A 17586-nucleotide genomic window follows, 5' to 3' on the forward strand; every position below is an offset into this window, starting at 1 on the left:
TCCAACTATTAATGAAGATGGTTTCGTCCAAAACATTCCTGGCACCTCAATGTTCTTTTAACAATTGAATGAGCAGCTATTCAATTAAACAGCAAGGCTCTCAAGCAGCATTCCCCTTCGAAACAACACTTGCCCTAGCTCATGTTTGCCAACCATCAAAACTACTCTTGAATGCATTGTAGTCCAGCACTCTTCCTTAAGACTCAGATACAAAGAAATATACTCTCCAGCATTAACACAAAACAGACTCACTTTACTTCTTCCTCTACATTACCCAAGCATTGACATAAAATGTAATTATATTCAACAACAGCAACAAATTAAATGTCCCTGAGGAAAGGAACAGTGTACATATTCAAACAAAAACCAGCACTCCAATGCCATTAATAAAGAGATAAACAGCCAGTGGGTTCACTTGTAATTAATTCCCAACATCCATTAGAGCAGTCTCATAATATTTTAATAGTTTTTCCTCCACACACAAGATAGCACTACAGAAGGTTTGTGCTTTACCCAAATGACAACACTGTCAGGTGCACTGAAGACATTGTAGGCTTGCTTATGCAATGGAAACATATCATATTTAATGACTCAAGCAAGCTCAGGAGGCAATCAAGAATTAAATTCTAAATCTTAAAAAAATGAACTTCTCAGAATCATGTTTCTTTTGGCTTCCATTCTGTCAAAATTTCAGACTCCAGTCACTATCTCTCTGGGTTTAGTATGGTTACAGGAGTGCAAAACCAATCTGTGACAGTTCCAACTATTGGCCTTCTAGGTTGGAGTTCCAACTGTTATTGTCTGCTAGAATTTTATAATTAATATTACAGAGGCAGAGTCAAGGTGCTTATGCACCAAAGTGCCAAAGTGTACTCTGCTTATGTAGAATAACAGTCAATAAATAGGAACTCATCTACAGTCATACAAGAGATCGCAATGTTCAGAGAGCCAAAAGATTTCTAAGCACCTTCCAAGCAAAAGCTTAGCACACTTATACATCTAATGGGCATTACCATCCATGGATCATTGCTTCAACCAAACTACAGTAGTCAAACTTTCAACCCATTAGGTATGGCAGTCATAAAAACACCAAGTAATGGCATGGCTTACCAAAGAACAATTGCACTGCCATGACAGGAGAATCATTTGGCATGTGTTCAGACACATCCAGAGTTAATAGAAAGACAGTTTCCTATTCAGATTCTGGTTCTTCTGAACCCTCCTCAGTGTCGTCATCATCATGATTTTTATCATCTTCTTCCCCTTCAATATCTTCTTCAGTGTCAGGGGCATTATCGTTATTTCTTCTAAGTCCATGAAGCTGCCTGAAATCAGGGGCAACAATATCAAGCATCTCATTCAAAGCTTGGTGCTCATAGCTTTGCCGAGAAGCTAACTTGGGAGGTGGAGAATTTTGACTTCCTGCCACTGCATCTTCAGGCACTGTGTGTTGACACTTCAAGCTACTTAATAGTAGATCTTGCCTGGACCTAATATTCTCACCTGCTGCTGCAATCTGACTAGCATCAAAATCTTGATTAATTCCTTCATCACTGATCCTTCCTGTCCCTGGCTGTCTGTCATCACTCCGAAGAGATTCATTGTCGCCATGAACTGAACCAGCTGTACTGAATGCCCAACTACCAGCAACCTCTGATGCTAATAGATCAATTGTTACTATCGAATGCTTATCTCTCTTGTTTCTAGCATCTATCTCATCTCTATGCTGCTGACTGACAGGAGATTGACTCTGCCTCTCCCCATTTAACAAGTTTCCAATAGGATGGGATGTTCTCACCAAATGCTGGCCACTGTTATATGTATCAGGTAATCTTTTTGGTTCAGCACCAGTCCTGGTGTTTAATGTTTCCCCTTGATTTTCACCAGCTAAGTCTGTCCTCACCCATTCCATTGGAGCTTGTTCTTCATCTTCAAGTTGCATTGTTTCTCCTCCCAAACCCCCTTCACCATCTCTTACTTCATCATCCTCCTGAACCGTTTCTCTTAGATTCTTGTTTGATTTGGCAGGCTCATTCCCCATAGGATATGTACAAAACTCGATCCTTCTACATCCACTTGTGCTTTCAAGCAACTGAGCTGCATCTGCTTCTGCACCAAGGAATTTTAGTTTCCGATCATAATGCAATCTTTTTGGAATGGAATGGTGAACAAGAAGCCAAGGAATTACCATTCAAGTTCAATCAAGTATGGCTACAAGATAAATATTTAGTGGACCTGATTAAGATATCTTGGATGAGGCCTTTAGGGATAATGAAAAATAAAATGATGTATCAGGTCACTCAAAAACTGCACAGGCTAAAGTCAAAGGTTAAGACATGCATCATCAAGTGCAAGAAGACACTCTCTCGGGAGTTTTCTATTATAGATAAAGAGATTTCAGAATTGATGGACCCTACAAGGCCTAATTTCCTATCTGAACAAAGCAAAAATACAATATTGGAGCTCTCTAAATTATCAGGCAGAGGAATGGAGACAAAAAATAAAAATGACGCGGGTTTCTAGGGGAGATAATAATACTAAGTACTTTCATAAGATAGCTTCCAAAAGAAAAAATTCCGACACAATCTGGTATATTAGAAATATGGACAATATAATACTAACTACTCAGAAAGACATCCTACAGGAAGTTGTAAGCCATTTTAGTAATCATTGGATTGGCTGGGAATCACATTCTTCCTCCCCCAATCATCCAGTTTCTTCACAGGCATGAGCTGTTCACTCTTGCTGATATTGGCTGCCAACAATCTGTCATTTCCTCCTCTTCCAGTTGGCCACATGCTGAAAATTTGGCTCTTCTGATGGAGCTCAATGTCAAATGGGAAAATTACAGATCTCATCTCTATCACGCAGATATTGCTCTGTCTAAGAGGGCAGATAGGCATTCTTGGGGCGGTCTTTCTCATGGAGGAGAAATCTCTACCAAAGAAACATACAAGTACATATACAACATGCAAAGGTAGGGGAAGAAAATCAACCATATGAAAAGTATGGTGAAGATCACGCTTTCCTTGCTGATAATTTAAATCCTGAAAACACTTTTGAGGTCACAGAAATACAGTTCATTAAACTAATCCTATTTTCACAGACACTGAAAGTAAGGGAGCTGTAGACTTTCATGGTAATACACCTGGCACCTCAGCATTTCATTGTGAGTTTGAGTAGGAGTAATGTAACCCCCATGTTGCACTTTGATGTAGACCATGACTTTGTCCTTTCTTTCTTTTGCTTAAATATTTGGTTTTTCCTTTCTTTCCAAAGCATTGACATGACAAAACTACGGGAAATAATCCACTCTCTATTTTGAACTGGACTATTGAATATGCTGGATCTATGAGGGAGTACAAGTATAAAAAACTGTTGAAGTTACAGTACAAGGATCCAAAAGGCAGTCAACTATGCATCCAAATATGTTCAATGGAAGGACATACATTCAATATATGCTCCATAGAATATTCATAATTCCAACATAAAGTACAAAGTCAGGGGCCCTAAAATCCATTTTTCCTGATTTGATCCCATGTGAGGATCTTACGTCATCCAACTAGCCAAAGGAATTGAGGACCATGGGAAAACACCATTCATCTAGATTTTCTTCCAAATGGGATCCTAGTGGATGTCTTGATGACCAACTATAAGAGAGTAGGATTCCTTGAGAGTAAACATCCCTTTGGTTTGAGAACCTCACCAGAGTTTGTCTTCATCCTGAGCATTGGATATTTTTCATTTTTGAAGCTCATGAGCTAAAATAGGCCAGGGAGAGAAAGATGGATGTGATTGCCAATCTTCAACTGTTTTCCATTCCTTCCATAGCCTAGGGGATTGAATCAGTTTCTAAAATTCTTCTACAGTAAGACCCTGATGCTTTGAAGTAAATGTTATTAAATCTCTAGGATTAACAATCCCTCAATTGTGGCATCTATTGCCAAGAATCTTTTGAGAATAATGTAGTCACTAGTGTGACCATTCCAGGTCTCTCAAAAAACATGACTTTGAATTAAGGTCTAGTTGGCCTGTGGCAAATTTCATATGGAAGATCTTAGAGGATGCTTGGTTGCTTGCAACTTTTTCAATTGAGAAGAGTGGCCATATTTCATATCCCATATTTGTTTCTAGAGTTCATCTCTAACCCGAAGTCAATCCCAACATAATTTCTCTCCAATGCTTTGTTTAGGATCCCCAAGTCTCTCAATCCTAAAGCCCCACTCAATTTAGGATACAAAGCTTCTCTCAGGATTTATATCAAAATTTCTGAAATATGGGCAACAACTACCATTAATAACTTACCTTTTGCAGTGACCACTATCTTTATATCCCTCCAGACATGAATTCAAGATAGTTTTTGAACCCAAATTTTGACAAAATCAGATCAATAGATAAGTATAACTATGCACCCAATCACAGGAGAAGAAACTATTTAAAAAACTAAAGCAACTACAACTGATACTGGAGTTTAAAAATTCTTTGACATCAATTATCAGACCATCATATGACTGGAGGTGTGTCCTTTGTGATGCCTAAGGTCTATTGTTAGACATACATTACTGGTTCTTGGTCCAATCATGTTGGTATTCAAGACCATAACCTTGATTTTCCTGCGATCCAAATAGGAGCATGCTTAGAGAATGTGCAACCCCAACAAGAAATCACAGAGTTTCATTCATTGTGGACACTTGTAATATTATGGCAAGACATATAAGATCAACAAATTACAGATCTCATCTCTATCACGCAGATATTGCTCTGTCTAAGAGGGCAGATAGGCATTCTTGGGGCAGTCTTTCTCATGGAGGAGAAATCTCTACCAAAGAAACATACAAGTACATATACAACATGCAAAGGTAGGGGAAGAAAATCAACCATATGAAAAGTATGGTGAAGATCACGCTTTCCTTGCTGATAATTTAAATCCTGAAAACACTATTGAGGTCACAGAAATACAGTTCATTAAACTAATCCTATTTTCACAGACACTGAAAGTAAGGGAGCTGTAGACTTTCATGGTAATACACTTGGCACCTCAGCATTTCATTGTGAGTTTGAGTAGGAATAATGTAACCCCCATGTTGCACTTTGATGTAGACCATGACTTTGTCCTTTCTTTCTTTTGCTTAAATATTTGGTTTTTCCTTTCTTTCCAAAGCATTGACATGACAAAACTACGGGAAATAATCCACTCTCTATTTTGAACTGGACTATTGAATATGCTGGATCTATGAGGGAGTACAAGTATAAAAAACTGTTGAAGTTACAGTACAAGGATCCAAAAGGCAGTCAACTATGCATCCAAATATGTTCAATGGAAGGACATACATTCAATATATGCTCCATAGAATATTCATAATTCCAACATAAAGTACAAAGTCAGGGGCCCTAAAATCCATTTTTCCTGATTTGATCCCATGTGAGGATCTTACGTCATTCAACTAGCCAAAGGAATTGAGGACCATGGGAAAACACCATTCATCTAGATTTTCTTCCAAATGGGATCCTAGTGGATGTCTTGATGACCAACTATAAGAGAGTAGGATTCCTTGAGAGTAAACATCCCTTTGGTTTGAGAACCTCACCAGAGTTTGTCTTCATCCTGAGCATTGGATTATTTTCATTTTTGAAGCTCATGAGCTAAAATAGGCCAGGGAGAGAAAGATGGATGTGATTGCCAATCTTCAACTGTTTTCCATTCCTTCCATAGCCTAGGGGATTGAATCAGTTTCTAAAATTCTTCTACAGTAAGACCCTGATGCTTTGAAGTAAATGTTATTAAATCTCTAGGATTAACAATCCCTCAATTGTGGCATCTATTGCCAAGAATCTTTTGAGAATAATGTAGTCACTAGTGTGACCATTCCAGGTCTCTCAAAAAACATGACTTTGAATTAAGGTCTAGTTGGCCTGTGGCAAATTTCATATGGAAGATCTTAGAGGATGCTTGGTTGCTTGCAACTTTTTCAATTGAGAAGAGTGGCCATATTTCATATCCCATATTTGTTTCTAGAGTTCATCTCTAACCCGAAGTCAATCCCAACATAATTTCTCTCCCAATGCTTTGTTTAGGATCCCCAAGTCTCTCAATCCTAAAGCCCCACTCAATTTAGGATACAAAGCTTCTCTCAGGATTTATATCAAAATTTCTGAAATATGGGCAACAACTACCATTAATAACTTACCTTTTGCAGTGACCACTATCTTTATATCCCTCCAGACATGAATTCAAGATAGTTTTTGAACCCAATTTTTGACAAAATCAGATCAATAGATAAGTATAACTATGCACCCAATCACAGGAGAAGAAACTATTTAAGAAACTAAAGCAACTACAACTGATACTGGAGTTTAAAAATTCTTTGACATCAATTATCAGACCATCATATGACTGGAGGTGTGTCCTTTGTGATGCCTAAGGTCTATTGTTAGACATACATTACTGGTTCTTGGTCCAATCATGTTGGTATTCAAGACCATAACCTTGATTTTCCTGCGATCCAAATAGGAGCATGCTTAGAGAATGTGCAACCCCAACAAGAAATCACAGAGTTTCATTCATTGTGGACACTTGTAATATTATGGCAAGACATATAAGATCAACAAATCAAAAAATCCACACACAAACAATAATTTGTTTGGGAGGCAAATCAACTATGAATTTTGTTAGCAAAGAAATTCTACACCTACAGTACATGAACAGTTTCAAGCAACCAAATAACAACCCATTTACAGTGGCAAATACCAAATAAATACCCAATCTAAGGTAATACCAAGTGTTTCATCTCTCATATGTGAGACAAGACACATCGACTCTAAAAACATGACAATAAGGATTTCAATTATTTTAGAATTTAGAAACTAGAACATCTACATGATACAAATTCAATCATACAACTAGTACTTACTAGTACTACATCAATGATGATCAAATGGCAAACACAAGAAGTTAGAACCACAAACTGTGGTCTTCTCATTAAGTCATAAAAATCAGAATGTAGAAAACATACAACATAGATATTGATTCAATGCTACTACAGATTGGAATGCCAATGGAAAATACAAAATAGCATGGACACTAGAACCATAGATGGAAGATTCTCATAGCCGATGACTATCAGTAGTCCTCCTCGATGCCATAATCATTAGAATTTGTGTATTACCATTGTTGTCTCACCCATCATCCTCCTTCTCTATACTTAATCCAATATATGCATTTGCTAGTGTGGAGAATGAACGCTCAAGAGGATAACCATCATCAAAAGTGACCAATTATAGCACTAGTCTAGAGGGAGTGCCCTAGGCTCTACACTGCACTAATGAAGAAGCCCTAGATGCGGGAGGAAAGGGAGATCTAGCACGGTGAAGGAAGCCCTAATGTTGCCCTATGGAGAAGCCCTAAATGCTGCCCTATGAAGAAGTAGTAATATGCAGCCATGGAAATGAAGGCAGAAACCCTGGCCGCAAGTCTAAGGAGAAGAGATGCCCTAAACCTAGTCGCTACGCTGCCTAATGGAGATGGCACCTCAACATCGTCCTAGAAGAAGTGCTCTACACATGGAATGCCCTTGCTATCATGAAAGGAAAAGCCCTTATCCTATATGCAGTCATAAAAGGAAAATCCCTTATCCCATACGCAGTCATGAGTGAAATAGCAATCAGTGAAGGCAGTTGGGAAAGGACAAAAGGATCCATGGATTCCTCATCCCTCTTCAAATTCGCCAAGGGTAAAGTCGAAGCAGAGCATATCATCAAAATGGCGCAGCGGAAGCTTCTGATGGCCTACCTACATATCACTTCAATGGGAAGTCCGGATCTCAGGGTGAAAGGAAAGGCAGATTACAATAAGTTCGGCCATTATGCGAAGGAATGTACAAATGGCAAGGACACATCTATTGATGAAGATAACAATCATTCCAAGGACATCTTCAATGATCGAAGGAATGACAGATAATGAAGGTCATCAAGGAAACGACTGACTCTTCAAAGAAAGCAAGGAACCCCAGGTATGAAGAATCAAATGTTGTTTCTGATAAGATAAAGAAGCGTTATCTTGTATTGGCCCTCTCCTTCAGATTCTGTGGGAAGCTAGCTTATTGATTATAGTGCTTCAAGGCACTTCATCGAATAGAAGGGTGCTCTCTTGAATTTGGTAAGAAACAATCGTGGGATTATATTTGGAGTCGATGCCACCTATCCCGAAAAGGGTGTAGGAAATGTTACCCCTCAATTGAATGAGGGTAACTCAATTCATTTACAGAATCTCTTTTATGTACCTGATCGCAAGAAGAACCTGGTGTCCATTTCGGCAACGGAAGTCAAAGGTTTCAGGGTGGCATTCATCGATGGGAAGGTACGTGTTTGAAAATAGAATTTTCAAAGATGCTTTTACTCATGGGTTCAGCATTGGCAATTTGTACCAAGTTGCAGGATGGTCCATCGGGGACCATGTTAGTTGACACATCTCATCTATAGCACCAAAGGTCTACTTATTGTGGGGCCTTACTCGATGTGAGTCAGATGGTGACTGGGATGCCTGAATACAAAAGGAGCATGAAGGTACATGTCTGAGATGTACCGAAGGAAAATCTTACAAAGGGACCATTCCCCTCATGTAGCAGGCTATGTCACAAGGTTCGCTGAATTTGAAGGTTCAGGTTTGAAATTCGGCGAACCTCAAAAAAAAAAATTGAAATTCGTTCAAGTTCACCGAACCTGAAATTTGAACCCAAAAGGCGAACCTAATCAAATTTGAACCTCATCCGAACACGAACCTGAACGCGAATTTGATCGATTTTTTTTTAGGTTCGACTTAGGGTTTGCCAGTTTTTTTTTACAGTTTTATTTGCCTGTTTACGTGAAAAACCATGGGCCGCATACTGCTTTTCTACAACGATTCCCGCCAATTTTTTCTTTATAAACAATGGCGCTCTAAGGATTTGGCACAAGCTGTGCCAGTCGGTCGAGTGAATAGAGTATTGAGTTAGCAGAGTGTTTGTATTGGCATAGCAGGAGTGCATTTGTATTGGCATATTGTTGTGCATTTTATTGCGCTGTGCAGTGTGAGCCTTGAGGAGATCGATGTAGTCCTGCAGCGGCATGCAGGCACCTTGCAAGTTCAGTCACTGCTAGTCGCTGATTACGCGGCTGCTTGAGCCCGTGCCCACTACCATGTGAGCCTATAAGCTATAGCCGTAGGCTGTGCAGTGTGAATCGTGATTTGTTGCACCTTCGTTCGAGCTTCAACGTTGACTGTAGTGTGCACGACTAGAACACGTTACACGTAACACAGGTATCGTCGACCCTCTAGTCCATCATATAATAACTTATAGTTATAGAATCTGAGCTAACGACTCAAAACTTTGGACATATATTAATATTCTACATTGCAATCATCTAAAAAAGGAAAAAATTCACGGTTGGTGTTGGGAGTTCATCTCAGTCAAAGATCGGTAAATCAAGTGGGACAGCTACATTAAATTCTCTTTGAAAGCCCATGTAGAAACAAGAAGTTGATGATGCTGTAGCTGATATGTTTTTTGAATCTGCAATTCCATTTAATGTGGCAAGAAGCCCTTACTTAATCAATGCGTGTAAGATGATGGCAAGTTTTGGTAAAGGATATGTCCCTCCTAGTTCTGAGACTATAAGGACCACTCTTTTGAAGAGGTCAAAAGAAAGGGTTACAAACAATTTGCAGAAGATCAAAGACTCTTGGAAGGAAACAGGGTGCACACTTTTATCAGATGGTTGGTCAGATATGAATCATAGACCTCTTATTAATGTGTTGGTTTATTGCCCTAAAGGGGTACTTTTTTTTAAAGTAGTTGATGCATCAGGGAATAAGAAGACCTCTGAATTTATTTTCAAGATTTTAGAGGAAGCTATTCTTGAGGTTGGAGAAGAAAATGTGGTCTAGTGCTTCAAATTGTGTCGGAGCAGGAAAAATGATCATGGATAAATACAGAAAAATATATTGGACACCTTGTGTTGCTCATTGTCTTGACTTATTGTTACATGACTTGGCAAAGTTTCCATGGATTAATGAGACAGTTCGGAGGGGGAAAAAATTTCTCACTTCATATTTAACCATCAACTCACATTGAGCTTGTACAAGAATAATGCATCTAGAGAGTTGCTCGGGCCTTGTGACACCAGGTTTGCCACATATTATATTACTATCAAAAGGCTAGTTGAAGAAAAAGGGAGTATAAGAGGTGTTTTTTACAACACAAAAGGCTACTAAAAGGCTACTAAAAGAAACAGAAACAAACACACCATATGACACCGTTATTTTTGGACCAATGTACCCGGAAAAACCCAATGCGGGAAAACCAGTGCAGCTATCTGAGGGTTTTTTTTACTAAGCAATATAAGAGTACAATCTGGGTGTCAAAACTGGCCTACCCAACAGAGAATTTCCTTAGCAGTAATACCTCACAGTTTCTCACAGATCTCCTGGCTGAAACCTCAGATAATCATTCCGGCAGCTCCTCAGCACAAAATTGCACTGAAACCCCAGCGTCTGCCCAATCTGCACTGCGTCAGCCTCTCCTTGCCCAGCGTTGGCCCTGCGTCAGCCTATCTAGGCCTGTGTCAGCCCCAGGAGGCCCTGCATTAGCTCTCTAGGCCTCTGCGTCAAATACGCTGGCCTCTCTGGGCCTCTGCGTCAAATACGCTGCCCTCTATGGCTTGAAGCAAATCACTGCGGGTTTGATATGAGAGGATTGATAATTGTCAGATGAAGCTGAGATTCACTAAGAGTGAAGCCAATTCAAACCATTGTTTGAAGATTGTGGATGATAGACCTCTCATACCGACACCTTCTAAGAACGACCTATTTCTGATAGGTGCAGACCCTCTCACTTGCAAAAGTAAGAGAGAGTTGGATTCTGAATGTGGAATGGTAAACTGCAAGATCATGACTACCTCGAGGATATTAACTTTCAGAAGTTATATTGTGATGATGTCGGACCAGATTTGGGAAATGCCTCTAAGTTTCATAAACTCATTTGCATTGATGTTCTTTGTGAACTTTCGTCCGTATATATGTTTTATAGTTAGCATGGTGAGCTCATATTTGGTTGAGCCTCACTAGATTGGTGCCAAGAATCTTTTGAGATATCTTCGGAGCACAATCTCTCATGGATTGAGATTCACTGCCTGAAATATGAAGCTGCATGATTATTCGAATGTTGACTGGGCAGGCAATGGGGAGGATCACCAAAGAACTTCTCAGTGCTAGTTCTCCTTGGATTTTGCTTCGATATCATGGATGAGCAAGAAGCAGAAGTCGATTGCTTTAAGCACAGCCGAGACCGAATACATAGCTACGAGTATGATCTTGTGTGACGCTGCCTGGTTGTGGAAGCTCTTCAGTGTGTTGTTTGTACACATGATGAATACCACTGTGATCCTCTATGACAACCAGGGGGGATTCGATTGTTGAGAAATCCTGTATTCGATGATTGCTCCAGTAGATAGACATCAGATACTAACTTATATAGAATATGGTAAGTCGATGAGCGAGGAGGCTCCATCGTATTGAGACTGATGTACAGGTTGCAAACATTTTGTCAAAGCCCAGGGGAAAGGTCAAATCTGTGACTTTCCCGAACAACCTGGAGTCGTTGAGAGACCTTCGTATATATTACTATCAAAAGGCTAGTTGAAGAAAAAGGGAGTATAAGAGGTGTTTTTTACAACACAAAAGGCTACTAAAAGGCTACTAAAAGAAACAGAAACAAACACACCATATGACACCGTTATTTTTGGACCAATGTCCCCGGAAAAACCCAATGCGGGAAAACCGGTGCAGCTATCTGAGGGATTTTTTTACTAAGCAATATAAGAGTACAATCTGGGTGTCAAAACTGGCCTACCCAACAGAGAATTTCCTTAGCAGTAATACCTCACAGTTTCTCACAGATCTCCTGGCTGAAACCTCAGATAATCATTCTGGCAACTCCTCAGCACAGAATTGCACTGAAACCCCAGCGTCTGCCCAATCTGGATTGCGTCAGCCTCTCCTTGCCCAGCGTTGGCCCTGCGTCAGCCTATCTAGGCCTGTGTCAACCCCAGGAGGCCCTGCGTTAGCTCTCTAGGCCTCTGCGTCAAATACGCTGGCCTCTCTGGGCCTCTGCATCAAATACGCTGCCCTCTATGGCTTGAAGCAAATCACCCCGGGTTTGATATGAGAGGATTGATAATTGTCAGATGAAGCTGAGATTCACTAAGAGTGAAGCCAATCCAAACCATTGTTTGAAGATTGTGGATGATAGACCTCTCATACCGACACCTTCAAAGAACGACCTATTTCTGATAGGTGCAGACCCTCTCACTTGCAAAAGTAAGAGAGAGTTGGATTCCGGATGTGGAATGGTAAACTGCAAGACCGTGACTACCTCGAGGATCTTAACTTTCAGAAGTTATATTGTGATGATGCTAGACCAGATTTGGGAAATGCCTCTAAGTTTCATAAACTCATTTGCATTGATGTTCTTGGTGAACTTTTGTCCGTATATATGTTTTATAGTTAGCATGGTGAGCTCATATTTGGTTGAGCCTCACTAGATTGGTGCCAAGAACCTTTTGAGATATCTTCGGAGCACAATCTCTCATGGATTGAGATTCACTGCCTGAAATATGAAGCTGCATGATTATTCGAATGTTGACTGGGCAGGCTATGGGGAGGATCACTAGAGAACTTCTCAGTGCTAGTTCTCTTTGGATTCTGCTTCGATATCATGGATGAGCAAGAAGCAGAAGTCGATTGCTATAAGCACCGCCGAGACCGAATACATAGCTACGAGTATGATCTTGTGTGACGTTGCCTGGTTGTGGAAGCTCTTCAGTGCGTTGTTTGTACAAATGATGAATAACACTGTGATCCTCTGTGACAACCAGGGGGGATTCGATTGTTGAGAAATCCTGTATTCGATGATTGCTCCAGTAGATAGACATCAAATACTAACTTATCTAGAATATGGTAAGTCGATGAGCGAGGAGGCTCCATCGCATTGAGACTGATGTACAGGTTGCAAACATTTTGTCAAAGCCCAGGGGAAAGGTCAAATCTGTGACTTTCCCGAACAACCTGGAGTCGTTGAGAGACCTTCGTATAAGGGTCCTGCATGTTGCATGCATTGAGCTCTGGGAGATCTAAGGGGTTTGGGGTACTTACTGGAGCAACACACGACCATAGGGCAACTCACCCTCCCCTAATGGTGCACTGTGTACAAGATGAATAGCTTAGCCTTCCCTTGTAATACCCCAAGGTGACTTTGGGATAGGATGATTCATTCTCCTGTGAGCCAGGATGATTAGTTCTCCTGTAGGATAGATGATCAATTCCCCTATCGAGGCATCCTACCCATGCAATCTGAGACTCATTGGAAGTACCTCTCATCTGATTAATGAGCAGGGAAATGGGGTTAGGGACCATAGTAGTATTATCGATGACAGCAAGATGTATGGTGCAACAGTGGTGCAACAGTATGGACAACAAGATGTATGATGCAGCAATGGTGCAGCAGAATGGACAACAAAATGTATGCTGCAACAATGGTGCAGCAGTATGGATAGCAAGAAGTTTGTTGCAGCAGTGGGACAACAATGCTACATGGTGCTGCAATGATACAGCAATGGGACAGCAAAGGCAACTTGGTGCAGTATGGTGCAGCATATGTTACAAAAATGAGACAACAATGGTCAATGGCATATAGTGCACAACGGGACAGCAATGGTACAATGGTACAACATGGGACAACTAGTATTTAGTGTGGCAAATTCATGGTGTTGTTATGGTATGGCAAAGCACAATGAGACAACCATGACATAGTGCAGTAGTGGCACAACGGGACAGCCATGACATAGTGCAGCAGTGGCACAACAGGACAGTCTTGTCAAGAGGTGTAGGATTCATCTAAAGAGCCCTTTAGGACAGCCTTGGAGGAGCCCTAGTTGCTGTACAACATGCCCTAGCCGCAAGCCTTATATGCTGTCCTAAAGGGATTAAATCACAGTGAAGAGAGGCTCCTTCGATGTCCCAAAAGAAGGCTCTTCATCACAGCAAGGAGGCTTCCATGCGCTGTCAAAGGAAGCTCCAAAAGAGCCCTAGCTGCAGTCTTCTATTCACATCTAAGAGGCAGTCAAAGGGAGCCTAAATGAACCCCTAATCCACAATAAGAAATAGACTAAATACACAGTCCTAAAGGATGTGTTTTAGGTGTTGTTCAAGTAAGGAGACCTAGCGCGTCTTAGCGGTAGTCTTAAAGCCCAACCGCATTGAAGGGAGAAGTCTCTACAACTGTCTTATGAGGAGGACCTATACGCTGTCAAAAGAGGTTCTAACTTTGAGTTTTCTTCCAAGTCTAGGTACTTGTCTATGATTTATGGCACATATGCAAGCCTTGAAAGTGTGAGAATGTGCAAGAATAAACTCCTGGGATAAATACCCATTTGATTATAAGGACTTCTCTTACATTGATGTGAAAGTGTCAGCAAGGAAATTTGCAGATATCTTAACACAGAAACAAGCAATCACATTCCATTAAAATGCACTTAACTTTACATATGCCCAAAAGCAGAGGAAATAACTAAGCTGGAATCCGATCCAAGAAAATGCCCCATATTATCATCCTATGCTTAGTAACGCTTACAAGGAAATGGGTTGGGTATGTGTTTAAAGTCTGTACAATCAAAAAGAAAGAATCTAAAGGTAGCCCCAACAATCTGAACAGGCAACAGGATATCAGTTTACCAAGTTAATCTAATAATGTAGCACATATGGACTCATCTTGATATTGCTGCCTTGAGTTTACTAGCTATTTCACTTGTCAAAGCGAAGGATATTCCCTTCGATTATGTTTATACAATGGGCCAGTATCTTGAGCACTGAGGAATCAGATGAACGCAGCTGATTTTATCTCTCTAGAGGTAGCACTGGTGTATTCTAGCTGTGTAAATGTCATTTAATGAGGTTGCAACTTTTTACATATTACAAAAAAACGTGAATAAATGGCAAGATCATAAACAACCACACAAACGGCAACTGTTTTCCATTGAGAAGAATCTATATACCCCTCAATGTCCTGCAAGGCAAGGACATGGATTGAAAAGAATATATATACTCTTCTCAAAATATTCCTAGTTCTCCAAGTTGCAACCGAGCCTCAAGAACTCAACGGTTGCAAAGCATTGAAACCCATATTCTTGTACTCTGGTTTTCGTCATATGATTAAGACAATAAAAAAACTACACAAACATATGCATCCTATTGATAAAATCGGTATACCCCTATCAAGGTCTTGCAATGCAAGATCGGCTAGATTCAACCAGTTTTGGGTTTTGGTGTAGATATCCGTATACTGCTCAGCCACAACCAGTATTTTCTCCTTCATCGCTGTCTTAGCAAGTGCAGAAGTGCCAAGAACAAAATTTTTATGATTTTTTTGAAGTCCAATAGTCCCGGGTGTTTTAATATAATTTTAACCCTGAGATGACAGGTTATGACGAAATCTGCAACGACTGGGAATCCGGTAGGGTATACGACGGGATGTGATGATTCTCGCTGGAGTGGGAGGAAGCTGCTATGGTCCCTGTCTCTAATTTTGCCTGCAGTTTCTACACCCTATCTTCAAGGAGCTATTTTTTAAGAAAACAAAGAGAAAGCTAAAACACATACCTGTTTTGGGCAAAAACTATGGAAGATCGGCCTCACAGAAAAAATAGTAGTAAATGCAGAGCTGGTAAACCTGTCTTGGCTATTGCTCCTCAAAGCACACTGATCTGTCTGCTCAAAAGTTTTCCAAATCGTTGAATACCAGATATTATAGAGCCCACCTTGCCAAATATCATATAATAATATAAGACAGCTGGTTCAGAAAATAAGCTTTCCACTGGGTGTGAACCCTGACAGCCACACCTTAATCAATCGTTGGAAGAGAATGTTCAGGCGGTGGGACTTCGAGACAAGGAGAAACGAACAGCCGATTGGCGCCAAGCCCAAATTTTCCCACAAAATTTTAAATTTTCTCACAGAAATGTTTGAAAAGTCTACTTCATAATATTTTTTTAAAGGTTCATTTGCCAACAGTTCTATTAATTGAATTTTCCCATAAAATTGTTTGAAAAGTCTTCATCATAATAATTTTTTAAATGTTGATTTGCCAGCAGTTCTATTAATTTGTCCATTTATTTTATTAATACAAACCATATAATATTAACTAACCTGTGCATCCTATAAATTATATAAACATACATTTGCATTTTATAAACCATTCATTTTAGAGGCACCGGGAAGTGGTTTTGTATAATGTGCATAGTTTATATTATTGCTAAACCTTAAAAACCATTCATAGGCCTTAAGATGATAATGGTGTTTCTTCTTAGATGATGTCCAAGGCCCCAACAAAAGTCATCCTTGTTGGGCAAATCCTCACATTAACACCCATACAACATTTATATACCTATGGTTTATAATGCTGGCAAATAGTGCTCCTCATCACCTAATTGTGCAAAAAGCCCCAACTAACCTAGTCTAGGTTAGATGTCCTCGATATTAACATATTATCCTACATTATCTATTAGCTCATGGAGATAGAGGGTTCAAGGACTCTCACTTGATGGTTGGGGACTATAGTCCATCAAGAGGTCAAATGTCAGGCTAACTGTATTAAGGACACCTCAAGGTCAACCAACACGAATGCAATGTATTAGTTGTTCGTTATCGACCTATCAAAATGTCACAATATTGGGTAGTAGACATCAGTAAGTAGGACACTAGTCACCAACAAGAAACCTTGATAACGATAGAGTAATGATGTGATGAGTGGATGTGGACCCGGGGATATCGCATGTCAATTGTGTGGCAGTTGATTTGACATGCTAACGTCTCATTATGATGTGGCACCAATGTGGGTCTAGATGACATGGCATACCAATGTGGCAAGTGATATGGCATGTTGACATGGCAATGGAAGGTTGACTTGGCACCGAGGTGTTGTATAGGTGGTAACCATATAGTGACGACGTGGATGTTGGGCGTTTGGATGTTAAGATATCAACTAATTAGTATCAATGACACTCTCTAGCCTCTTCCTGAGGGCCCAGTGGCTTGATAGCTCAACCATTGGCCTTTCAACATATCGGGTATTGAGAAATTAGGGCTTCAATCTACAAGCTCGTATGTATGTTAAGTGTCGAGTATCGAGACAGTAAGTATGTATAGAGCATTAAGGAAAATCATGTGTTTCGTGTGAATTTGGGCAAGCTTAGAAGTCGGGTTGCAAACTGCTACAAGTGTCCTTATTTTTCTACAAGAAACAGTGTAATGTGAAGGTGAATATGCTAAACGTGATATTGGATGGCAATGATGCTAAGGAGAAGTTGGAAAATTGAAAAGTGCACCTATCCAAGATGTAAACTTCATTATTAAAGATTTGTAAAGGAGTAGCTGGTTAGATCTTTCATCTTACCTGAATCTATCATTAGCTTTCCACATTCCATTAATAACTCGTTCTGCTTTTTCCTGCCTCTTTTCTTTCCTGAAATTCTGGGAGCTAATCTTGGTGTGTTTTTCAT

At 40.1% G+C, this 17586-nt stretch overlaps 1 protein-coding gene across 1 annotated transcript; it reads right to left on the reverse strand.

Moving 5' to 3' along the window:
• Positions 1-388: 388 nt before the first annotated feature.
• Positions 389-16002, reverse strand: LOC149208317 (uncharacterized). Its single transcript, XM_089396007.1, has 2 exons — positions 15689-16002; positions 389-2109 (listed from the first exon to the last, which is right to left on the reverse strand). The coding sequence occupies exon 2, from the start codon at positions 2039-2041 to the stop codon at positions 1193-1195; it is 849 nt and encodes a 282-aa protein (XP_089252133.1). The 5' UTR covers positions 2042-2109; positions 15689-16002; the 3' UTR covers positions 389-1192.
• Positions 16003-17586: the final 1584 nt, after the last annotated feature.

The sequence above is a fragment of the Pinus tabuliformis genome, chromosome 1_2 (assembly GCF_031772625.1).
Source record: "Pinus tabuliformis cultivar Carrire ecotype Pingquan chromosome 1_2, CPIR1, whole genome shotgun sequence".
NCBI classification, from domain to species: Eukaryota; Viridiplantae; Streptophyta; class Pinopsida; order Pinales; family Pinaceae; genus Pinus; species Pinus tabuliformis.

Bases quoted from the DNA above. Each gene is read 5' to 3' on its own strand.
- LOC149208317 (XM_089396007.1), bottom strand. From the start codon at position 2,041: ATGGGGAATGAGCCTGCCAAATCAAACAAGAATCTAAGAGAAACGGTT.